General features: G+C 39.9%; 1 protein-coding gene across 4 annotated transcripts in view; it reads left to right on the top strand.

Annotated features, from left to right (window-relative positions):
- The window catches only part of LOC114157392 (regulator of G-protein signaling 12-like), a 48,332-nt gene that overhangs the window by 16,653 nt on the left and 6,369 nt on the right, over positions 1–25,310 (top strand). For 3 of the 4 annotated variants that reach the window (XM_028038321.1, XM_028038320.1, XM_028038323.1), the window contains 14 exons: positions 8,846–8,867; positions 12,665–12,834; positions 13,494–13,586; positions 14,398–14,541; positions 14,989–15,171; positions 15,290–15,440; positions 16,298–16,395; positions 16,578–16,769; positions 16,882–16,955; positions 17,037–17,163; positions 17,557–17,653; positions 19,520–19,578; positions 20,071–20,182; positions 20,381–20,944. In XM_028038321.1, the coding sequence (XP_027894122.1) occupies positions 8,846–8,867; positions 12,665–12,834; positions 13,494–13,586; positions 14,398–14,541; positions 14,989–15,171; positions 15,290–15,440; positions 16,298–16,395; positions 16,578–16,769; positions 16,882–16,955; positions 17,037–17,163; positions 17,557–17,653; positions 19,520–19,578; positions 20,071–20,182; positions 20,381–20,944 (2,086 nt within the window). Of the gene's footprint in view, positions 1–3,059; positions 3,226–8,845; positions 8,868–12,664; positions 12,835–13,493; positions 13,587–14,397; positions 14,542–14,988; positions 15,172–15,289; positions 15,441–16,297; positions 16,396–16,577; positions 16,770–16,881; positions 16,956–17,036; positions 17,164–17,556; positions 17,654–19,519; positions 19,579–20,070; positions 20,183–20,380; positions 20,945–25,310 lie in introns of those variants that run through there. The other variant, XM_028038322.1, reaches the window with a different exon arrangement.

The raw sequence follows: 25,310 nt of genomic DNA, 5'->3' as shown, positions 1-25,310 counted from the left end.
TATTGATGACTCAGCTCACTGCTGGGTTCAGCTTCCAATTACTACATGACAGACGTTATTGTCACATGAAAGCATTTCCATTCCCTTTCTGTGTCACAATACTGAGCTCTCGCCTCAAGTACACAGTGGGATCATTAGACTCAGAGCTTTCCGGAGCACCAGGAGCTGTTCTAGTGCAATTCACAATTATAAAGTCTTCCAGCTGCAGCTAGGGCACATCAAAGGCATACTAATTGACTTTGTAAATTTGTAGCCTCTTTTAGAGGGGAAACCCTGAAAGTAATAGAAAATTTCAGCTCAACTTCTTTTACTTCAACGCGTCAAGGTGGAGAGCTGTTCGAAGGCTACGTTTTGACCAAAAATAGGAAGTCTTCTCTTTTGTCAGAACAAGACTGCAACAGTTTTTCAGTGTGGATTCAAGTGCAGAGACCTACATGTGAAATTGTGTTGGCAAAAGAGCTTTAAGAACTTCAGCTGCTGGGCGATGTGTTGCTATCTAGCAAGATGTTGTGTCCTCTATCAAATAGGGGAAAAAATGGATTTGTACATTTTTGCTCGACTTGTTTTTACAGCAAAGCGGAAGGTCTCTGAGACGATCTCTGTGTGGGTGGTTCTTCTTTGAAACTGCTGTACCATCTAAAGGGATGCAGGATGACACAGTGACTCCTCAGCAATTGCATTTAATAAATTTTGATTTGAAATCCCGTTGGCTGCAGCCGATCGTGACTATGAGGAAGGATGCTCGCTGTTCTATTCATAGTGCAGCTACACACACGCACATTAAACTGTCTGCGGCCCTTATCTTTCATTGAAACATTGTGGAGGTGTGAACACTTATAATCGTAGGAAACATTGATGATTGAGTCAAGCACATTTCCTTTTTTGTGTAGACGTGTAGGAATCTTAAGGGCTGAGCATTGATGGTTTAAAAAATACTCTGCTGGTTCTTGCCGGGGAATTCAGATACCAAAATACACAGCAGTCTTCACATGTATTGATCACCTGATAAAGATGTGTGGAAGCCTTTTGAAAAAACAACCACCTTGAGAAGTGTAGAATAAAAAACTGCAGCTTAATTTTAGTACATTTAATCATGGTAAAAGAAGTCCTGATTTAAGAAATAACAGTTTTTTTTTAAGTCACCAGTGCAGGCAATTTAGTATGACTAGAACTAACAATTTGCTTTCTATCTGTTTTTCAAACTTGAAACTTGAAACTTTGAGCTTTTCAGACTAAATAAAATACTTAAAATACATCCTATAATGACTCAAACAGTGTCAATAAATACTAGTTCTTTTCATTTTAGGACATAACACTACAAGCTTAAAGCTGCAGAATGTAACTTTTATATTAAAGAAAATGTGGACACAGCTTTGGCGTAGGGGAACTAACAACGCATGTATGGAGGCTCCCAGTCCTTGATGTGGCTGTCAAGGATTTGAGTCCCAGCCCGTTGACTTTTATTTCACCCTGTCTATACCTTTTTCCTGTCAATCTACTGTGAAATTAAGGCCACCAAATGGATTCTTTAAAAAAGTGTTTTTTTACATATTTGTTAAAATTATTGTTATGTTTTGACAGTATAATATGAAACGGATCACCTTTTAACCAGGGTGTCTAAGCAGAAGCTAAACTTTGGGGTCTGAATTAATTTAATAGGACAAAGTTGTGATTGATAGAGGATACTATGAAAGTTATCCCATAAATCTTTTTTTTTTCTTTAAATGAAAATTTTTCTGAGGAATTGGGTGTCACCGTCTTAAAGATTCGCTGTAAAGCGAATCTTTTATTATATCTTTTATTTACAGCGCCACAAAGAGGGTGACTGACATTGCTAAGACTCGCTTCCTGGCTCTGACTGGTTGTTTCTAATTAGCACTGGGAGAAAGCAGAGGAAGAAGCTTGGTTTCTTTCACAGATTATCTGTCTCATACCATACTGTCACAACAGAGTGAAAGTTTGAACAAATATATAAAAAGTTATTTTTTACAAAAGTTACATACTGCAGCTTTATGTAATCTACCTGTGACTGAGATATAAATACACAATTAGCAATGGAAACGATCTAGTCTAGTTGTTTTGCGATTAAAAGGTCACATTAACAACATATCTCTTAATTTAAAAGCTTGTTTTTCATTTTAATTGTCCTCATTAACACTCATAATTCATGTCCTTCCTCCGTTTTGTTTTGCTTCTCTTTGTACTAATTCTTTTACCCACATCAACTCCTGAGATCAACAAGGCACTCCATGCTTCTAGCTATAAATGCAGTCATTTCCACTAATTCCCAAGCTGTGGTGAAATCTAATCATCTTGAGAATAAGCAAAGCTTCTAATAAACACTGTATCACATCTAGTTTTTACATGTTCAACAAGTTCAGTGTCTCATCCTAAACGCCACAGGCCTATTTCAAAATGAGACTGCTCCTCATGCAGACTTTTAGGAAATGTGGTGGGAGAGTCCTGCTGTGGAGTGAATGACTTATTTCAGAATAAAAATGTGTATATATTTAGATCTCGCTGCTATGTGTGCTTAACTGCGAGCAGAAAGCACTAATTGACACGACTGCCGTTGGGTTTGCAGGAGGGAAGCTCCGCGACGGTGGATAACGAGGCTCGAGTTCAGCTTGTGATCCTACCCAACTTTCATTTAGATTGAACAAAAATTCATATGGTCTCAATTTAAACTGACTCAGTGTTTTCTTCTGCCTTTGAGAGCGCCCCGACTGGAGACAAAGGAGCAAGCGGGGGCAAGCCACTCTGCGTTTTCTAAATAATGAGTGTGGATTTTGCGCCCGGGAATAAATGGGGGTTAATTCTCCCGATTCCTTCATGCTACTTTTGACAGAGACCGTGTGTATTGTGAGGCAGGTTGCCATAGCAACAGCTGCAAAATAAGAAAAGCTTTCGTTCCCTCTTCGAAAGCACCCCCAACCCCTCCTTGTTCTGAATTTTCTTTCATTCTTTTTCTTTTTTGTCCAGCACCTTGTCAAGTCTCTTCCTCTTTCACCCTCCCTTTCTTCCCCCTTTCTCCAACTTGTACAGACATGGTTTGCCGAGTTTTTGGGTGGGGAATGTTCAGGTATGCATTAGCACATGCACACACGCATACACACGCATACACACACACAGAGGTTCTGCCTGTATGCCTCTAGTGTAACAGACCAGGGAACAATGAGTCTCAAAAAGAGACTTTCCTTCAAGAGGAGCTGGAACTTCAACACTGTAAGTAAACAGTAGGCTCTCCGACTGAGCCTCCTCTTCCTTTAGACCTCGAAGAAAGGAGAATCCTTTTGTTCAGTCAGCTGTTTTTCTCATTGATCTCCGTCTCTGTCGCTCGTCTCTTTCTCTGCCCAACTTAAAACAGCTGTCTGTCTCAGCATGGACCTGCGGTTGTTAGCGGCGTGTTAGAATCAGCCTCGGCCTGAGTCAAAGTTTAGTTTTGAAATGTTTGAGTACATCAAAGTGTGCGAAAATTAGTATGGGTAATGGGTAAATAACCCAAAGTCTTAAAGATAATATAAGTCTCTTTTGAAACATCTGAGATACCCTGTGAGGGAGTGGTGCTCGTGCACTTAATGTTTCCAAGATTTTCTCAACAATTTGTTCACTTTTTTCTTTCTACTCATTTCATACTTTTGCCACCTTTGTCTCTGAGTGATGCCCTACACTAATACATCTTGTGGTGTGTTTATGATTCTGGCTAGACGGTGGGAAGATCACAGAGAAACCTTTCCTAACTAAAAGCCAAATCATAGGCTTTTCAGATCGAGCACGTTATCCGTTTATTTGACCTCTGAAAAGTCTAGCTATATCTCCCAGCTAGACTTTAAACTGCTGTCTTATGTAAATGCTGGAGAGCCACCCACACTGAGAAGTTTGTTATTAGAGGTGCCAACTGTGGAAGAGAACATATGGCCAAGTGGTGACTGTCTACACGGATCATTTGTTTAGTCAAAATACAGACTAACCAGTTAAAGAACCTTTTTTAGTTCCTTACTCAATACAAATAAAACTTTGTGATTTCTTATGCAGCTATCACTGCCATTAAGTGATCTGCTGACTTTAGAAGGTCCTGATTATTTTGCCCCTTCCAATTTAGAGGTTTGGTCCTGTCTGCTTTGGGAGATTTTGCAATGAACATGTCCTCCCTGGAAAGGGGACACTTTGTACCTGCCTTGACTACTGGCAATTTAAAGTAATTGTCTGTAATCTATTCATTGTCTTCTGTAAGAAAATGTTGTATTATGAGTAAAAAAATATATTTAAAATTCCAGCAGAAGGTCGCTTAAAATTGTTATATTTTCATCGGGGTTTATAATGTATAACAGTAAATAGTAATTGAGTTTAATACAAAGATTTAAGATAATAAAATGCAGTGACTTAAAATGAGAGAGGAACCCTGTAGATAGTATTTGAAAGTACTTAACACTAATACACAATGGTTCAAGTAAAATTGTATGAAGTGGTTTGTTTACAGGTACTAACTTTAAATATTAGGAAGTGAATTGATTTTGAGCGTTATAATGTTTTGTGACTATTTCCCACACTTTCTCAAATGTAAAGTTTGACATCTTCATAGTGCATATTTTCATGTAAGAAGTTCAGTGTTTTCTCCTCAAGCTTTTTTAGTCATTTTAGATTCATGTTTTGGGTCATTAACTTGTTGGGGGACCAGAAGCTCAAAACCACTCCTACCTTTTTACTCTCTCTCTCTCTCTTTGTAGTTTAAGCACACCTGTTACCGTGGCAACCGCCTGCGCCCCGCAAGACGAGCAAAGATTACGTTAAAAACATAACATTCAGTTCATTATGATACCAAGTTTCCAGGCTTGATATTTATTTCTCGATTATTAATCAGCGCTTACCTGAACACAGCGATGGTTGATTGACTAGCTGTACTTGGTGCTAAAGTGGCTAACACGAGTAACAATTCAGTCCAAAGCCTTTTCTGCTAAAAATAAAATCTTTAGTGTATGTCAGATACAGACACATTGGATATTGATCTGTTTAGCTAACGTAAGACTGTGTAGCAGACAGGCTTCAAGGTGTAGAAGTTGTATCAGTTCTGCCATTATGCTGTACTTTGCTAACGGGAAGCTAACGGTGTGTTTGTGAGACGGCCACGCACGTGACCACGTAGAATGGGCATCAGCCAATGAAAAGCGGCCCCTCTGGTAAGGTCCATACCTTTCAACCAAGGAAACTTTAGAATAGAATAGAATAGAATTACTTTATTCATCCCAGCAGGGAAATTACTTTTCACTACCTGAAATTACCTCGTTATTCTGACGTGCCATGCACAGATTCAAAGCTCTTTCAGCCAGATGCAGCCCCTGTTTTGTGTCTTTCTTGGGTCTCCTGTCTTTTTCTGTCAGACAGTGAAATCCATTAATGATGGTTTTCAATGGTTCAATGTTTCTCCTATTATTTGGATTATGATTCCCATCAGCTTTGAGTTTCATTCCACAAGATTTGGATGCAGGATTCTTATTGCAATATTCTTGATATTAAATCTTAACTTTTTATACCAATTATCTTCTTTGTGAGCTCCTCAGACATCTTCCCCCTTTCTGCATCTGGCCTTTGCTTAGTGTAAGGTAATATTTTAGTGACATTAAAGTGGGTAGCAAAGCCCAAGGCTATGTTTGTTCCTTTTGAATAGGCTTTTAAATAGCTGCTAAATGCTTGTGGGTGCATAGAAAACTAATTGGGGTTAAATAGCTTCAAATATGACAATAATGCAAGGATAAATGGTCTCTTTAGGGGAGAGATCTGGAGCTTCATGTGACTCTGTAGACCCTTCACATTTATCTTAATAAATTTGGTGAAAAATGATCTAGAATGAACAAAGTAAGTATAGCATTTTTTCAGTTTAGTTTTTTCATGGAAATATTTTATTAAATTTCCACAAATAAATTACAATAAATGGGCCAGCAACTTAAAAAAAAGTCTATTTCTCCTTCAGTAGGTTGGGTTTTTACATAATCACGCACAAATATGAACATCTCATAGAAGAAAATGTATCTATCATCTCTTCTCTAAAGTTTTATTTTTCTTGATTTAAAAACCTAGGACAAGAAATTAAACATCTGTTCTTTAAAATGACAACAAATATCCTATTATAAATAGTTCTGTTAGCATTTGGCACTCCTAGCATTGTCAAAACAACAGTCTGAGTATCCTTTCAAAAAATGTATATCATTGACTGCCAACAGTACCAAATATGTCATATTTTATAAGAGACAAAAGGTTGAAAGCTCCAAATACTGAAACAGAATAACTTTACTTTGGTCACCCTGCCTGTTATCTTCTGAAAGTATTGCTCTCTCTCAGCCTAAATTGAAGACATTTATCATGTCTCCCAAAACTTAGTAACAATTTACATAGATTTTTAAATCTCTGCAATTTCTCGTAGTTAACATTAAGGTTTTTTTCAGTTTCCACATTCACACCAAACAGTGTTGGTGTCAGCCTGATGTGGTAGCACTTAGGTGTAATGCTTTCACTGGTCAGTAAAATCAGTGAAAGTCACCAATCAGCACTGATAAAATAGGATGATACCAATTAGGATATCTTTGTAAAATAAACAACACATAACTTATTTTCACAAAAGGATTGGTTTACTTTTCGCATACTAAAGAAATCCTGGTATATATTATTTTCTCCTTTTAACTTTTAAATCAATTCTCAGGAAAAATGAAGCATTTTCTCATGCTGAAGGGGGTAAAGCTAAGCCAACGCTAATCAAATAGCTAGCACAGCCAAGTTTCCATAGAAGCTAAACTTTATTCATTGTCAGCTGTTCGATCTTTAGACTTGTTTTATGTCTCTGGCATGAGTACAGCTACAACAATGAGACATTGCATCAACTCCATGTGTCAGAACGGCGTGATTAACTGGAACTCTCCCACTCTTCTCTGAGCAACCTCTGCTCTTGCACAAAGTAGGTATTTATCATATTTGTCAGCCATACATTTTCTGTTATAGGCCCTTGACCCTTGAGGCATTTCTAACTGCTAAAACACCACCTCATAATTTCAGCGTTTAACCTGTGGACCTTTTGCTCGGCCAAAACCAAAGTTGACGTCACTCTGTGTGACAAGATGTCTGCCCTGTTCTCCAGAGTGAACTCTGCCCGTGTGGATTCAGAGCTTGCGGTTTTGCCATTTTTAGACCCAGAGGGACAAACAGATGTAGTGGGTGTTCTCTCTCTTTCTTTTTCTCTCTCTCTCTCCTCTTTCTGCTTCTCTCTTCTGTTTCGGGGTGTTCTTCATGTTGGTCCTCCCCTCCTGTGATTATTGAACACATGCTTAGCCACCACAGAAGAAGCGGTTTTTGGGTGTTGACGATTGTAAGGGTGGATTCTGCAGCACGGTTGTAAAAGAGGCTGTGACACGCAATTAGTGGTTTGGTGGTTTGTGTCTGATTGAGATTTTACATGTGGCCAGTCCTGGAATAGAACCGAACGTCATCCCCTCTGTGTGCTTTCAGAAGGCCAATTGGGCCTACACAGAAGTTCACGTGAAATCATTTTAGTATTTAGTTGTCAAATTAGCTCTCCGACAGCTTTCGCTTTACTTCTTTTTTTAACATCCCAGCTCTTAAAAATTATTTAAAGGCTAAATATCTGTGTTCCACATAAAGCCTATGAAAGAAAAACCTTGTTTATGCATTTTCTCAGCTTTGCATATTCTCACTTTGAAGAGGCAGATCAGAAAATACCCCACTGCAAATAGTCTCTCCGTTTCAGATTGTGTCCTCCAACGCACCAATCCTTTGCGAGCGTTCTTGAACCGAGTCCCAGGATATTCTTCCCAGCATTTAAATATAATGGTGAAAACAGCTTGACAGTTTGGGCTTAGAATGTTCCTCAGCTTGCTTTACACACACAAAAAAATTACATAAGTGAGTATACTGTTAAAATTGTCCTTTGTTTTTAGAATATTGTAAAACCAGAGTTTATTTTCTTTAAAGTGTTGTTAACTGGTAGCAGAAAGATTTTTATCAGAGCAAATTCATGTTGCAACATTCATGATGAAGTGCTGCGGCGTCATGCTTTTGCCCTCTCTCACACATTACAAGTATCTACAAACGTTTGATTTTAACGTCAATGCAGAAATGCTTATTACTGACAGCTCGGAAGCCTAATCCCCAATTCTTGACGGTCTGCAAATGTGTGAAGGTGTGATTTTTGCAGCAAGCCTTTTTGCTGGAATACTTTCTGATGTAGGAATAACACCTCCACTGACGTGTGAAAACGACTTCAGTTTACAGTTATACAACGCCGAAGGACCCAGAAAGAGGAACTAGATAAACTTCTACACTAAAGGAAAAGAACAAAAATGACTGTGTGGATGCTGGTTTTCGAAACAGTTATGCAAGTAATTATGGAGGATTCAACATTTGGCTGCCATGGCTACCTTGTGCGATTGCTCAGGGAAACGGTCACTCACTCCCTGCATTAGCAAGTAAAAAGAGGGCCATTGCAGCCACTGATGGCCTCTCAAGTAGACAGCCTTGATGAGTCCTTGTCGTTGTGGCTGCTTTGAGGAGGAATGCGCTCCAAGGAGGGGAGAGAAAGGGTGGGTACTGAGTGTGTGTGGGTGTGTGTGTGTATATGTGTGTCATAGATGCCAAAAGTCAACCCACGAACATACGAGCGGGCTGGTGGAAGGTGCAGACTCACACTTCAAGAAAGCAAACCAGGGAAACACACACCTCAAAGCAGCTGGTTGTGATGCCAGAGGAAACTCTACCAGCAGATCAGACTTCAGTCTCTTCTCTTTGCACTGTGGGTCATGAGGGCAGCCTCTCATTCATGTCTCTCTTTGTTCTCTTTCAGTCTGCAGCTTCTTCAGATGGTGGTGAGTACAACTTATTTTTTCTATGTAAAAATTAATCCAATGTAAATCCTAAGCTCTCATTTAATCTATCCTTTTTTACTAACACAGTAAAACTCTTGCAGCTTCACCAGGATTCTGTGTTTTGTTCATTTGCAAAGTATAAAATGATAAAAAATGGCCTAATAAAAGTCCCTCTCTGGGGATGGTGTGTTCATTGCAGGCAGTATGCCTCATTAACAAAGGATGTTTGTTGAGGGTGTTTGGGGTTCCTGTCGGGTTAGCGCCCATGCTATCTGGTCGTCGCTTTTTATAGCACTTTTGGCAGCACTCTCAAGTCTGCAGCAAAGAGTCCAGCTGGGCTCCTTTTGTTACTGCTGATGTGGCTCAGACTCTTTAAAGCTGGCTCCTTAAGAGTTGTAAGGAAGATCCCACAGCTTTGATCGTGTTGCATTAAAGCAATAGTTTGGATTCTCTGAAGAGATTCTCTCTAAAGTTGCCAAGATTAGTTTCTTTACTTAATGTAGACAGATGTGATATCTCAGCAAGAAGGAAGACAAATGAAGAAATACTCTGAGAAGTGGAACGCTAACAGCTGCTTTGATGTGTTCATAAATTTTAGCTATTCAAAACAAACATAAACTTGAAATATTGATATCTATGGAGTGAGGCGTGGGACAGTCTGAGATTCTCACACCATAGTAACCTTGAGTAGAAATACCACAGTATCAGTTATTACACAAAAAATTGCATGACACGTTTAAACAACAGATTGTGAATCATCTTGTAGCTTTGTAGCTGTAGATTAACAGTAGAGTTACATCGATAAGGGAAATGTCCTGGACCCATTCAGTTTTCACATATTGGGACTGTAGATTTTTCCAATCTGCAAAATTTGTCTTTGTAGTAAGTATAAGGAACTCATACTCACTTTCTTTCAGCCAGCTGGCTAGCAGTGCGTTGGGGCAGCTCTGTTTTACTCAATGCTCCACACAGTCAATCTAATTGATGTAAATAACCGATCAATGCCAATGTAGCCCAATGTTGTTCAGCTTTCTTCTGTTTTTGAAAGCTAATCAACGTCCCTGTTGTTACACAAAATTACGCTGATGGAAGCTGACCTGCCGGTAACAATTTTGGCCAGTTTTGATTTCTTTAAGATAGAAGAACACTATTGAACACTATTTTTCTCGTCTGTGTACCATGAGAATTCTTAAATAATTTACATTACAAGCACATAAAAATGGCACACCTAGCTTTTGTACATTATATAGGCAGTTACTCAAGCTAGCGTTCCAATAAGAAGTCTCAGAGTGAATATTCAAGAGAATGTGAATACTAGAGATGTTATAAAAAACATTTTCCTTTTTAGTAGCTTCTGGCATACTTTTCCTTTTTATGATTTTATTTTAGACACCTTCCTGACACTGAAACTTGAATCAAATACATCAGTTTGAGTTTGGTTTAAATGGCTAAAATCAGTCAAAACAATGGTTTACTGAGTGATTACCTGTTAGTTTTTACTGCTCCTGGGATTTATTCACCTAAGCTCTAAACTCACAGTGTAATGACATCTTTCTACATGTATGGGGTTAATACTGTAAAAAACTTTGCTGAAACTGCAATAAAAAAGATTTCAGTCTGTTTTGTAAACTTGAGCAAATGGCTTGTCAGCTATACTTAAACAGCCGCTCTCAGTAACACAATCTAACAGATGGTTTTATGGTGTTGAAATAAATAAACCCACACCAAGTTTCTGTATGTAGTTTTAAAAACACTCCTACCTAGTCAAAGGAACTCACACTCAAGAGTGGGTTTAAAAGGTCGCACTGAGGCTTTAGTCATACTCTCTGATCTCGGCTACTATTTATGGTGTTTTTTAAAAGAAAAATTATTTCACAAGGTGAAACTGAACTGCACCTGTTTGTAAATCTTTCCCACTCATGCTTGCGTATTAGCAGCATGAAGGCATGCATAGCTGCACCTTAAAAAAAAAAAAGCAACAAACAAGTGTGTTTTTGAGACCAGGCATAAACCTAATTCCTGTTGTCCATGGCGACCAGTTAACTGCTCAGAATGAGAACGACTGTGCATCTGTAACCATCTCCGCTGTGACCTTTTTGTTTTCACTGAGCACCCCTTGTTTGGTCTGCCCACAGCTCTCAAGTGGCCATCTGCCGTCATGATAGCAGGTACTGCTCAGGCTAAGGTGCTACTTTAGTCGCCCACCAGTTGCTAAATAGTTGCCCACTCTTGCTCCTTGTGTCCCTGTAATCAGCCACAACCCCCACCCCACTTTCTGCTCCTTTTATGATGCTCTCCTTTTGATTCGCCATCCCTATAGCAACATCTGCTGTTTCTTTTACTTTATATTTTTTATTAGTCCACTCTAAAATTTCTGTTCTGTGCTATGAAATTGACGAGCAGGACAGCAACTGCAAACCTCAGTGTGTAATTTTGAAGAAATCTTTGCTTATAATGAAGTGGTGGTTTAAGTACTTATATAGTTTTAGTCTGTTGTTGTATATGAAACTATAGAAGCAATAGAAACAGTCAGGAAAGGGTTGGACATTTAGCACCCTCCACAATTATTGCCACAACTCCTAGAGCTGTGTAGAAACGGCTTAAAATATGTAGTTGTAGTTGCTATGGAGTCTTGGTGACCTTAAGATGCTACTTTTTCCTGCGATCAGCTTTGGAAGTTTTTTTTATTATTATTTCCCTTACCATCTTTTTTATAGAATGTAATGGTCATCATTCAGCCTCATTTGTTCTAGTTGTTTAAAACTTTTTAATTATTAACATGGTTACTATTTCCCAACATATCTGTCTTACTTGAATGGCACATTTTTTGTCTTTCCCTTTTTTTAGCGTTATGGTGCTCTTTGTCAGGTCATGTTTATGGTGAATTCTATTTATACTCAAATGTCAGATTTTCTGAGTTCTGGTCGGAAATAACGCCCCTTGAAAATTGTAATCATGGCGAGGGAAAGTGAAAGAAGTATGTTGTTTTCTTCTTGTATTGCTGATAGTAGCACCCCAACAATTAGCAAACCACACTGCTCCCCAGACTCACAATTAAATGTGTTTCATACCTGTGTGGCATAATTCCCAGATCCAAGCTGTGACTCCAAACTAAACACAACATTGCAACCTGGGAAAAAAAAAGGAAATCTTAGAAAATTACTATTCCGATCTACAAAAATCAAATGATTTCAGTTGCATTTATTTTAAAGTTGCTCATATATCAAATTTCAACTTCCATCTAAATATATATGTGTACAATATCATAGACGGGACTGCTTGGATAGAGTGTTCATATAAGTGGCATTTATGTAAATTCTGGTCTATATGATTTCTGGGCATTTTGATAGGAAGAAGTCAGAAAATTGTGGATTACATATTATTAGTATTGTTATCCCAATACTCTGCAATAATACTGGAGAGTTAAGTTCTTAATATCATGCAGACCTAATTTTGTTTATAGAAGTAGCTGTGGCTGATTTAATCAAAAACTGTTTCCAGAACTAGTATTTCTTTACTTAATGAATAAATGTGCTCAAATTCAAGGTTGGATTTTCTTAAATATTCAGTGGGGTTTTACGCCACTGTAAAAAAGATGTTATTTAAATGCTTTTAACACATCTTCACCAAGGGCGCGGAGGTTTGTGCATGGAGCTGTATGCTCTATCTAATAGTCATGGAAAAAATGACTATTCTTTTTTTATTTCCTTGACTGTGTGTAATCAATAACACTCAAGGGTTTTAAGTAAATAACATTTTTGGGTTTCCTCTTTCCCGTTATATTTTGCTTCTTGCAGACTACAGTGGAATCCAGTTGCAGGGATGCTGCAGTCATAGCAGCCTGACCAGCAATGGCAGTCTTCCAGGGGCCGGCGGCCATCGGGGATCCACAGATCAACGGGTGGCCGGCTGGTCCACCTGCTTTGAGCGGCTTCTCCAGGACCCCGTGGGTGTGCGTTATTTCTCGGTAAGTTGATATAAAGTTTCTCTGACTGAAAACAGTATGAGAAAACATTTTATTGGTTCAGTTGATTCGTTGCTCTTTGTGGAGAAAGATTGTTCAGAATTGTGACAATAATGATTCAACCATTGTGGCTTGTATGATTCCTTGGAGGAATTGGCGAGTTATGAATTTATACCTTGGAGGTTTGCATTTGCTAAATGTCATGTTCAGTACTTCATGAAGAAATTTGAGTTGACTTCTGAATTTAGCCAGTCAGAGCCAACAATGTACAGTACATGTCTACATAGTCATGCATTGTGTGCTGGAATTTGCAAATGGTTCCAGTTCAGAATAGTTGATCAGAAGTCATCCTTTTAACCAGAGCCACCTTTGTTATACTGTACTCTGTCCTCCCACACTAAAGATGTTTCATTGAACGTAGCCCATAACACCTTCAGAAAGCTCGGCAATAAGTGCTAGCTTCAGAGATCCACCTCCCTCCACACTGATCAGCTTCTCTCGCCCACACCATCCTGCGCCCACACTTACAATACACCAGTCTTCATACGTTGCACCCAGTAATTTCTGCCCTCACTAATGGTCTCAACAGCAACAGCTCTGGGTAAGACAAGAAAACAATCGGCTGCGTCCGATTATATAAAACCTCTGGTTTGCCTCCACAGGAATTTCTCAAGAAAGAGTTCAGTGAGGAGAATATCTTGTTCTGGCAGGCCTGTGAATACTTCAGTCATGTCCCTGCAACAGACAAAAAGCAGGTAAGAGCAGCTACAGATGAAACCAGATGCTGCTTATTGTAGGGGTGATATTTGATGCGACACACAGAGCCCTCCAAACTTATTGGCACCACTGACAAAGATCTTTTATAGAAGTTACAGGACAGGAGATTTATATTTTTTTGTACAGTTTTCACTTAATTACTACTCTGAATATGTTGGGGTTTCTTTCAGTAAATTGCCTGAGTCTGAATACTACATTTAACAATTAATCAATTACTAAATCGGTTGACAATGATTTCAGTAATCTAATTAATCCTGTTAATTTCTTCTGCCCTATTCCACTTTTTGAAGTTCATCAGTGAGCTTCTAGTAGGTACTCCAAGATTTCCTGTTTCATTGTAAATATGATGAGACACAAAGACTTTACACTTAGCCGCTATTCAAAAAGGGAAAGCTAAAAAAGTTAAATAAACATAGCGCTATGGAAAAGAAATTGTATTTTCAGATCATTTTTACATTCCTACATCTTCATTTCCCATTTGTCTGTCTGTCCATCGTGTGTTTTGAGTGGATATTTTAAAAAGTTTTATTTAGAGCCTGAACTTAGTAGATAAATATAAGTAGTAAATGATATTTTAAAAATTATCCAAATACAGAAAAAGAACTTGCTGTTTAAAAACTAAAAATCTGGACCTACAATAGTGCAGGAATATGGTAATAAATCTCCTAAGTTCACTGTTAGAGAAGTTGAGCAAAAAGTGGTTTCTTGGACTTTGCTAGGTTTTGTCACCAATATTTAAATACGACCGTGTGAAGCAGCAGCTAACCTCACTAGCTCTGCTGCCTGCAGCTGTCCCAGAGAGCGGGGGAGATCTACAACAGCTTCCTGTCCAGCAAGGCCACCATGCCGGTGAACATCGACAGCCAGGCCCAGCTGGCAGACGACGTCCTCACCTCACCTCAGCCTGAAATGTTCAAGACCCAGCAGCTACAGGTACTAGAACCGCTGCGTGTTTAATGTCGGCCGTGTTGTTTGAAGGAGTCAGCTTTCGGGGGTTTGCTCTCATCTAGCCTCAATTCGCTTTGTGGAAGCATATTGAGTTTTTTTTTTCTCTTTTTTTTTGGTGGCCATCTGGGTTTGTTTACAGAAAGGCTCAGAGGCTTTACCAGAGAGATAAACACAAACTGGCATACACCCACAGAGAATCCAACACACATTATGCAGACAGGGAGCCATAGACATGCAGTCAAAGATCTGTGTATTTCCAGCTAGTAGATTAGCATGATTACATGTGAACGGTTAAGACTGCTGTCATAACATCAGCTGGAACTGCATGTCATTACTGGGACTGCCTTTCTTCTTTGTTCTTTTTGTCTTCAGACTCAGGATATTATTAGACTCCAAATGTTCAATTTCACTCTGTTCTTCGTGTGTCCTTAGATCTTTAACCTGATGAAGTTTGACAGCTACTCGCGTTTCCTGAAGTCCTCCCTCTACCTGGAGTGTCTGCACGCTGAGGAGAACGGTCAGCCGCTGCCGGACCCCTACCAGATCCCCTGTAGCCCCGCGCCCTCCAAACACAGCGCCAGCTCTGACCGCTCCACCCTCTCCACTCCCAAAAAGGTAGCAATTTTTTATTTTTTTTAACTCGGACTCTATAAGTGCAAGTGTCATTTTTGCCATCGTTTGCGCATGTCCAGAGTCAAGGGTAATATGTGATTTTTGTTTTTTCCACACACAGGACATCAGGAAGCAGAGATCAGGGAAATCATTAAATGAAGACACCAAGGACGAGAGCGCAGATAAGAAGCGTGGCATCTTCTTCTCCTGGTCTCGCAACAGGAGCTTTGGGAAGGGACCAAAGAAGAAAGACATTGGAGACATTAATCTGGGTGAGAATTCGTGACCGTTGTGCTCTGATTGCTGAAACCCTTAACATTTTTAATTATTTAGCTGAGGCTAAATGTTCTTTTGCTGCAGACTCAGCAAAAGTATTCATACCACTTGATCTTAAAACTACAATTACAGCGTTAACAGTTTTTATTGGTGCTTTATCTGATTTACCAACAAAAAGTCAAAAAAATGCAGCTTTTCTAAATTATAGTTAATATAGTACCTTTATGTACAGTGGAAGGTTCACAAAATGTATTTCTGTTTTCTACATTTCAGAATAATTCAAGAGAATTTTTTACAGATTTTGTTCAACTTTCTTCAGATAAAGAACATATCTTACATTTTCTTAATATTTGGCAGAATTATTTCGTACATTTAGCAGATTTTTAAAATTTTTTTTACTTTTACCTGTGTTTGCAACAAAACAACCATAACATAATGCTGCCAACCCTGTACTTAACATTTGGGAAGGCTTGCAATGTTCATCCTTTTTTATTTAAACATAATGTTGCTATAAACCAACATAATTTGACCATAATTCTTTGAACAGATATTAACATTGATACTTCTCTTCCTTTTTTCAGTTTTTTATTTTTCATTTTTCATTTTTCCAAAATGGCGCAAAAGGAAAATTCCCTAAAATACATCAATACTGTATCAGAAGCATATAAAACTATGATCTCGTCAATTGAAATTTAAAAATTGTTTAAAGTTGTCTTAGTATATGCAAACCTCTGAAATTCAAAACAAAACCAATAACCTTTTGAATTATCCTGCCATTTTTTTGGTGGTGAACCACTGTTAAAACCTGAAGGGGTTTTCTTCATTAAGCTCATCCTCCTCTGTTGTCTTGCAGACTTCTGGGGGAGTAACGGTCGGAGAGAGTCCCAGGGCTCCCTGTCGTCAAGCGCCAGTCTGGAGATCCCCAATTCTGTCTCTGCCGCCAAAATGGAGGTAAGTTCTCTCTGGTCAGATCGCCATGGAAACACAGAGCCCAAAATACCACGATTTAATCGTAATAGGCAAGAATTGTATCTTTTTTTCCAATTTGTTTAAGCCCACACACTGTTTTTCTTGAGCAATATAAACAAAGGTGAGCGTTAAATCGTCTGGTTTTATGAATCCCGCGTCCTCAGTCTGACAATCGCCACTCAGTCGGTGCGTGGGAGCGCTCGTCCAGGCACTGCAGCGTGCTGCTGCCCGACGGCTCCTGCTCCTCCATCACCCTGCGGCCCGGCGCTTCCATTAGAGAAGTCCTCCAAGATCTGTGTCGCAACATCTGCGTCAACATTGCTGCTGTGGATCTGTTCCTCGTGGGAGGAGAGAAGGTTAGGAAAGATTTTCTTTAACTTATTAAGATAGATAAGCCTTTTCTAATCTGGTTAGACAAATATAAACAGAATCTAATCCAACAGGATGTCTTGCATTTCCTTCCTCTAGCCTTTAGTTTTGGATCAAGACTGCATGACTCTCTGCTCACGAGACCTAAGACTGGAGAAGCGTACTTTGTTTCGGTATAAAACTTTCACTTAATTTCTGTGTCCTTTCTGCTTCGGCTGCGTCCTCCGTAACTCTCGCCGTGTGTTTGCTTTTAGGTTGGACCTGGTGCCGATTAACCGCTCCGTGGGTCTTAAAGCCAAGCCCACGAAACCAGTCACAGAGGTCCTCCGTCCCGTGGTGGCCAAATACGGCCTGAATCTCAGTGATCTTGTGGCCAAAATAGTGAGTTCTCGACAATGCTTTAATGCTTTGAGACACAGCAGCCTGTGCAATAAGGGTGGAGTATTATGGTCAGGAGGGGAGGGAGACGACCACATCCTTTTCCATTTCTACATGGTGGTTAGAGCTCTGACTCAGCCCAGCATGTGAAGATGGAGCAGCAGGGCTACAATTAAGAATGACGACACCCCTCAAACATGCCGACTCTTTGGCCCACTCATTAACCCCTGTCAGGTTTATTTTAGTCCTGTGGGCTTCCAGGCATAACTACATTTATGCAGTAGACCAAAGCTGAAAGAGGGCTTATAAATAAATCACAGACGAATATCAGCCACATTCTGTGAGGTATTTACCGAGCAACAGGTGAAGAAGCTAACACGCTGTATTTGGTATTAGAGCGGAGAGACGGAGCCGCTGGATTTGGGGGCCCCCATATCGAGTCTGGACGGCCTGCGTGTTGTGCTGGAGCGGGCAGACCCATGTTCAGGGAAAGGTGAGTCACCTGACACTATTTCCCCCTTAAAATACCTCTAAATAGTCCGATGCTTTTAAATTGATTTTTCAAATTGTCCCGTTTTGTGCACCCAACAGTGCCTTGCAAAGGTATTCACATCCGTTTCGAAATGTGTTTTTTTGGTTAAAAAAAAAAAAAAAAAAAAAAAGGAAGGAAAAATTTGCTTGTAGTATTTGTGTTGAAATCACCTTATTGAAAAATGCGACGTAAATTCACAGAAGAAAGTACCCCGCAGTATGATGTTGCAACTAGAATGTTTCAATGGCATTGTCAGGGTTGGGGTTAGTTGTTAGTTTTCTGCCACACAGAGCATTTTGTATGTTAGACAGGAAAAAAATCTCTTTTGAGCAGAATATCTTCATTGATCGAATCATAAAGGTTCTTTTATAGTGTTTTTTCTAACAATGACTTTCTGCTTGCCACTCTTCCATAAGGGCTGGATTAGTGGAGTGCACAACAAATATTTGTCTCCCACCTGAGCCGTGGATCTCTGCAGCTCCTCCAAAGTAACCTTGGGGCTCTTTGCTGCTTTCTGATTCATGTTCTCTTCACATGGCTTACCTGTTTAGGGGGCGATATTAATTTTATTAGGAAAAAGAGAAAGATTTTGGATATTTTATTTGAAGAGTGTATTTCCCACAGGCATGCTTGAGGAAGTACCTTTCAATGAGTTTTGTGAGTGATTCTATGTTGTATTTATGTTTTAATTTGATTATTTAATGAGATAAAACTATTTGATGAGAAATAATGTACAAAACTTTGTGTCACCTCTGGTGTCAAACAATTAAAGTAGGGCTGTAACTCACAATTCTTCTTCTATTGATTATTTTGATGATTAATCAGTTTTAGAAGCATTTTGTACGCAGTATTAGAAATACATTAAAAATGCAAATAAACAAATAATCTCTTTTCTAAATAAGAAAATAAACATTTTATTGTCTAAACTTGTAGCAAAAGATACAAATGTGGCTAAAAAATATACTCATTACTTCTGACCATTAGTACCATGCATGGCAGTGCAATGTGTTGTTTCTTTTTTTTAACCAATTAATAATTGGACAGCTCTTAATAGGAGTATTTTTTTATTTTTATTTTTTTACAGAATTTGAACCAGGTAAAGCTAAAACTATGTTGTTTTACTATATAGACAGTTTTTTTTTTATCTTAAATGCAAAAGTTTTATATTGTTTGTAAAGTTTTGGTTTAATTACTGCTCTGAGCATGTTGCTTTTTCAGCAAATGGCCCTTTTAGAGTATAGAGACTCCAGTTAACAATTAATTGATTACTAAATTAGTTGATGATTTTTATGTTAGTATGGAACTACATTTTTTTAAGAGTTCAAGAGATTTCTATTTGTTATTTTGCCTTATCTCCATGCTCTTGGGTACCCTGTGACTAAGCTGCTTTTAGCTTTTTAATCTGATTCCTCCCTTTAAGTTGAAGTGGTTCAGCCGAGAGCCTATTTGGTTCAATCAGACCATCCATTTGAATGCTGATTGGTCAGCCTGTTTATGTGTGATTGTGGTATTGGTTCATTTGAAGTTTTGTTGTTCTCTGTAGTGTTTTTTTAAATCTAAACACAAACTGTGTTTTGCTCTACTAATAAAGTTATTTCTTAGCACTTCAAGTGCTGCTGGAGTTCTCATCACAGCAGATTTTTCATCCTCTTAATGCAAATGCAAAACATTCTGAAAATCATTTTCCTCCACTGAGACAAAACGTTAAGAAGTCCAATCGAGGCACGGTTCGGTTTTACAGAATAAGATCTGTCTCAAGTGTCCACTTCTTCTGCCTCTTTTCATACTGATACATTTTAATGTCTTCTCTCCATGTTTGTCAAATAGAAAAATCCAAGTCTTCCTCCCTAAAAGGCCACCCTCCACCCAGGAGTTTTTCTGCTGCAGTGAGTACTAGAGACACATTTTACCTTTATACATGTCGAGTGAAGCGGGTTCTATGGTGGTGTCGTTTTGTCCTCTTCCATTGCTGTGCTGCTTCTGCCATGTTCATCATTACTACAGGGTTTCTCAAATTTGTCTTTATTAACATTCACTTGATGCTGATCTCTCAGTGTTTTCTTTTATTCTCCACTCTTAATCAATCTATTGCTGATGCACTCATTCACATTTTCCCTGCTTTAAAGAACTGCGTCAACGATAAAAAAGCACAAATGGAAAAAAAACAAAACAACGTTTAGATCAGCAAAGACACGAAGCCAACAGATGGATGAGCTCTACTATTGAACGGGGCTTGAGTAAATCAGGACTCTGCTCAGTAAAGTGCTTAGCAGCTCGTGCTTAGCTTCCCTCTTGCGACCGCACCTTCCCCACCCAACCCAAACCCACCCCACGGCTCCATCCCCTAACAGAGTGCATTGTTATTGTTGCATCTGCAGGGAGATGAGAGGTCAGCACCAAAGGACATTTCTGTGAGAGCGGCTGGACCAGCCTCAGCACTCCCAGAGGAAAAGAGAAAACAGAAAAAGATAAATATAGATGAAGCTGAAGGTAAATGCCCCCCTTTTTCTTGATTTCTCTTTTCTGTTATTTTAACTTTTGGTGAACTTCTGTGCTTTGCTTTTGCGTCTGGACTAACTGATAAGGATCTGTGTCTGATGGGAGGTGGCTACGGCGCTTTTACAGACCAACTAACGTCTCTGATCCGTTTGAAAAGCCAAAATGAAGGAAAATTTGTTGTTTTTCTAGAATTCTTTGAGCTGCTAAGTCGAGCCCAGAGCACCCGAGCCAACGACCAGCGTGGGCTTCTGAAAAAAGAAGACCTGGTGCTTCCAGACTTCCTCCGCCTGACTCCACCCACCTCCTCCTGCTCCGCCTCCTCCGACCTGGCCTGTTCCACCCCGGCCTCCCTGAAGCCGAGCCGAGAGAACGGCGTGCCGCCCCGCGGGTCCCTCACGGCCGCTCTGCGCTCGGAGAGCCTGGACTCCTCCCTCAGCTCCAGCGCCAACGGACACTCAGCGTCCAGGCGGTGCCTGCTGCCTCCCCCCCGCCACTCTACGTTCGGCACCCACCTCTCCCCCATTCCCCGGCCCCCTGACTCCCGACCGAGCCTCCGCACAGTGGAAGAGGACGCCCACGCCGACCTGACCCTCGTGGGTGAGGGTGACATCAGCAGCCCCAACAGTACTCTCTTACCCCCTTCGCCTCCATCCTTCCCGTCCCTGGAGAGCAGCCTCCCTGAGGCCAACTTCACCCCACCGACACCCTGCCCCCCGTCCCAAGAAACAGGTGGAGAGGGAAAGTCCAGTTCAGGTATTTCTACAAACCAGTAATAAACCAGTACTGTGTGAGTGTGTCTGTGTGTGTGTAGGCGTGTGCAGTTGTGTTCAAATTAATAACAGTGTGTTTAGTTTAATGAATCATGAACCCTTTATATTATAGTACAAATTACAGGATGAATAATAAATAATAATTCATTAATAAATCTGTTCTCACTCTACGGAAAGTGGAGAAAAAGAATATTTAAATAAAATAGAACTTCACAAAATCAAGGATCGACCGTAGAAATTGAAAATGATTGCGGATGCAGCTTGAACCACCAAACTAATTTTAGTTTTATATCTAGTGTTCAAATATGTTTCACATAGAGTCAAACTTTCTTCTTGCACATCTGGCCAAATTTTCTAGCCCCCACTAAAGTCTCATTTGCTTTTATTGGTGAAGTCTCAGAAACAGCATGCTTGATGTCACCTCATAAGTTTTAAAGTTCTGGGTTTGGGCTGGCTGCTAATAAATGTTAATGGCATTGGTCCGAAACCAAGACCAATGCCAAACCTTTCCTGTTGTTTCAGCAAGAAACAACAAGGCCACCAATTGTCATCGTATTTCCTCCTCAGCATAACGCAACATGAACTCTCCAAGTGTTCTGACATATCCAAACCGATCCATGATCTGTAGTTTGTGGTAGACTTGGTCTGTTGTGGCTTGAATTCAGCTCTTTGGGGTCAAGTTCCCCAAAACATGAAAGGATGATCTTGGTTTGATCAACCCATAAAATGTTGCATCATTTCTCTTTTGGCTAGTTTAGGGTTTAGTTAAAAGTCTTTTTTTCAATGTTGGGACTTTTCAGGAACCTTTTGTCTACAGCTTTGCCTCACATCGCCACCTGTAATTGTCTCAGTATTCACAAGCAACTTTATATCTTCTTTTATCAATCTGGATGTAGCAGTGGCTGAAAAATTGTGGCTATTATTTAATCATTTTAAATGGTAGTTTTTCAGTTTTCATGTCGCTCTGCTGAAGCTAAGCAGCTTTGCAGCATACCATTTCGCCTCTTCTTTAAATGTTTCCTCCTCTCCAGTCAACTTTATGACATAATTTTTTCTTCTATTTGCAACATTTTCAGCCTTTGTTCTTAAATAAAAACCTCCTATTTGACTCCCGTTTGTTCACTGAGTGACTGTCCTCACTGATTGAACTCCACGCTGCTATTGTATGAAAACTCTCTTTAAATTAATGATTCAGTTACACAGAATCAGCAGCATGCATGTCATGACTGATTCATCTGATGGTTTTCCTGTTACTCTACTACGCGTAGCCTTATTTTCTATGTAGAAAACATTTATTTAACTAAAAGCAGTGATTCATTTGGTTCATGAAGTTGGACTGATATTACTTTGAATACAACTTTACTTGCATGTGTGTGTAATAGTGCGGTCACAATAGTACCGCTGTTATGGCAAAACTCCTTCTATACCGACTGACGCACTTTAATGACAAATTGATGTTGACTCCCTCAATTTGCCTGATCTGTTTAACTCAACGTCTGTGAGTGTGTGTGTGTGTGTGTGAGTGTGTGTGTGATCCTTATAACACTCCTGTAAATAGTGATGTGTATATTTTCTCCCGTGAGTGACGTTTACCTGAAAAAGTCCAGTGCTGCAAACTTTTGGGGTTGAACATGTGACTGGGATTTCCCCAGCTGGATATATTTCCACTTTGTTTTATAGTTTTGGGTGCATGCAAATGTGATTTGTTTACAGGTCTTAGGATTTATTAAAACAAACAAACAAAAAAAGAAATACATACAGGTTTTCTTGATCAGTATTTGTTGCACAATCAATGTTGTACTGAAGAGTAGAGTTGAGACCAGCTGAACAACTGAAAGTGGTGATATTAGCTGCGATAGTAATCCGGAGCCATGAAACTGCAAATCCTGAACAGCCGTTACAAACAAATGCTGTGTTCCTCTCCATCCCACCACTTCTAGTTAAGAGCAACTCAACAATGTCACCATCAGAGTTTTTTTTTCTTTTTCTAAAATTTCTTTTCTTTACATCTCCTTAAAAGCAGTGAGTCACCAAACTTTGTCGGCTCATGTTGCAGCGATCTGAGCAGTAGGAAAATAGTCATCAGTCAGTGACATTGTTGAAGTGCCCATCATTCCTTATCTGGCTCGCTCACTTCCTTCTCTAGGTGCCTGTTGTAGATAATCACTGCCAATAAACTCTGTACCTGTGACTGAATAGATCTAATAAATGTCAGAATTGGAAATCACTCTCGTCCTGTCTTTTTACACGTTTGTGAGATCAGTTTTCTCTCCCAGCAGCCCCCGCTGCCGCCTCCTCTCTCCGCCTCCGCATGCCTTTTCCAGTTTTCCCCTTTAGCTCTGTCTCATTTTCATCTTGTGCCGTTCTCCTCATTAGCTCCCACTCTTTTGTGTACTTTCCCTGCGCGCACCCGTTGAGCGCCGGCATCGCTTGAGCGGTGTGATTTTTGCTCAGATTGTTCACTGTGGCCTGTTTGTTCCGTCTTTTGTTTGCTTGATCTGCTTTCTCGTTGTGTGGTAATATTTATTTTTCGTTGGGATCGCTGCTGTGTTGTGTGTGGCTTAACAGCGCTTCTCAAAAGTGTTCATAATCCTCTTTTGCATTGTGCCGTGTTTTAGAGTGATTTTATGTGATAGATCAACATAAAGGAAGGAAAATAATGTGTGGTTTTCATATTTTTTTCAAACCAAAACCTTAAATTGTGATCGGCATTTGAGTCCAACCCCTTTATTCTGATACCCAACAACAGCCTGTAGAAGTTATCTATTTTGTAAGAAGAGTCTACCTGTATATTTTACTAATCCAACTGTTCTGAGAGGTTTTTCAGAGAACATTGGTGAACAAGCAGCATCATAAAGACCAAGGAACACAGCAGGTCAAGGAGGAAGTTGTGGAGACGCGTTTAAAGCAGAGTTAGATTGTGAAACAAGATCCCACGCCTTGAGAAAAATTTGGCAAATCGTCCAAGACATGGCAACCCACCTAAGCTGACAAGGAAAGCATTAATCAGACAGTTCTGGTAACTCTGAATAAACTTCAGAGATCCACAGCTGAGGAGGGATAATCTCTTGATGGGGCAACTATCACAATCCACAAATCTGGCCTTTCTGGAAACATGGCAAGAAGAAAGAAAAGCAAAAGGTTTCCACAAGCCACACAGAGGAAGAAGGTGCTCTGCCCTGGTGGGATGAAAATTGAGCTTGTTGGTTCCATGCAAAACATTATATGTGATTAAAAAAAACACCACACCCACTGCAAAACGTGGTCATCATGCTGTTGGGAAGTTCTCTATATACCAGTGACCGACAAACCATGCAGGAAAATAAAGTTTGTAAGAGCAGGCTAGACTTGACCCATCATCCTCATGGTCATGGTGGTGGCAGCATCATGCTTTCCTCCAGCAGAGACTGAAGTAAATCTGCTCAGAGTTGATAAATCACTGGAAGAAAACTTGTTAGAGGGTGCAAAGAATTTGAGACGGAGGTTCAACCTGCAGCTGGAGCTGCAATGAAATGGTTTAGATCAGGGGTGGCCAAGCTGTAGTCCACAAAGGCTGGCCTCTTGCAACTTTTAGATCTGTCCCTGAGTCAGCACACCTGAACCCAGAGGCTGAATTACCTCCTCAGCATGCAGTCGTCTTCTACAGAGCCCTACAATTGACCTAATGATGAAATATAGGTATGTCGAAGCAGAGGTGTCTAAATGCAGCTGGACTCTGACCCTCGAGGAATGGAGTTTAGATCAAAGCATATTTATGTGTCGGAATGGCCTAGTCAAAGTCCAGACATGAAATCTATTAAGAATCTCCAAAGCAACTATAAATGCACCCCACAGCTGTAATATTTTACTTGCTAAACATTTTGAAAACCAAGTGACCTTCCTTTGTGTTGACCTACCACATAAACCCTCCAGACTATATGGAAGTTTCCAGTTTTAAGGTGATAAAATATGAAAAAGCTCCAGGACTATGAATACTTTTGGGCTCCATTGTACTTTGATATTCTGGATCGGTGGAGTTTGTCTTTTTGTCAACATTCTGCTTCACTGCTTGCTGGTTTGTGTGTTGAGATCAAGAAGGGGCACGGGGTTTTGTTGTCTTTTCCTTGCATTACTTCATGCTTGTTTTAGAGTTTTTACAGTGAAACGGTTGATTATATCGAAGGCTGCTTCAACAGTAAATGTGTACAGACATCCAGTTGAGATCAGCGTCTCTTCATGAGATCTAAACAAAAAAAAGATGACGAGGAAGGATGGCACAGTCTCCTCTGGTCGCTGAGCGCATCAGACCGATTCTTCCCACCACCGGGAGCCATGGTAACCTTATCCTCGGATTGACTGCGCTACAGATA

The sequence above is a fragment of the Xiphophorus couchianus genome, chromosome 14, assembly GCF_001444195.1.
Source record: "Xiphophorus couchianus chromosome 14, X_couchianus-1.0, whole genome shotgun sequence".
In the NCBI taxonomy this organism is placed as follows: Eukaryota; Metazoa; Chordata; class Actinopteri; order Cyprinodontiformes; family Poeciliidae; genus Xiphophorus; species Xiphophorus couchianus.
Note: the sequence above shows the minus strand (reverse complement) of the source record. Positions and strands in the feature narration are given on the sequence as shown.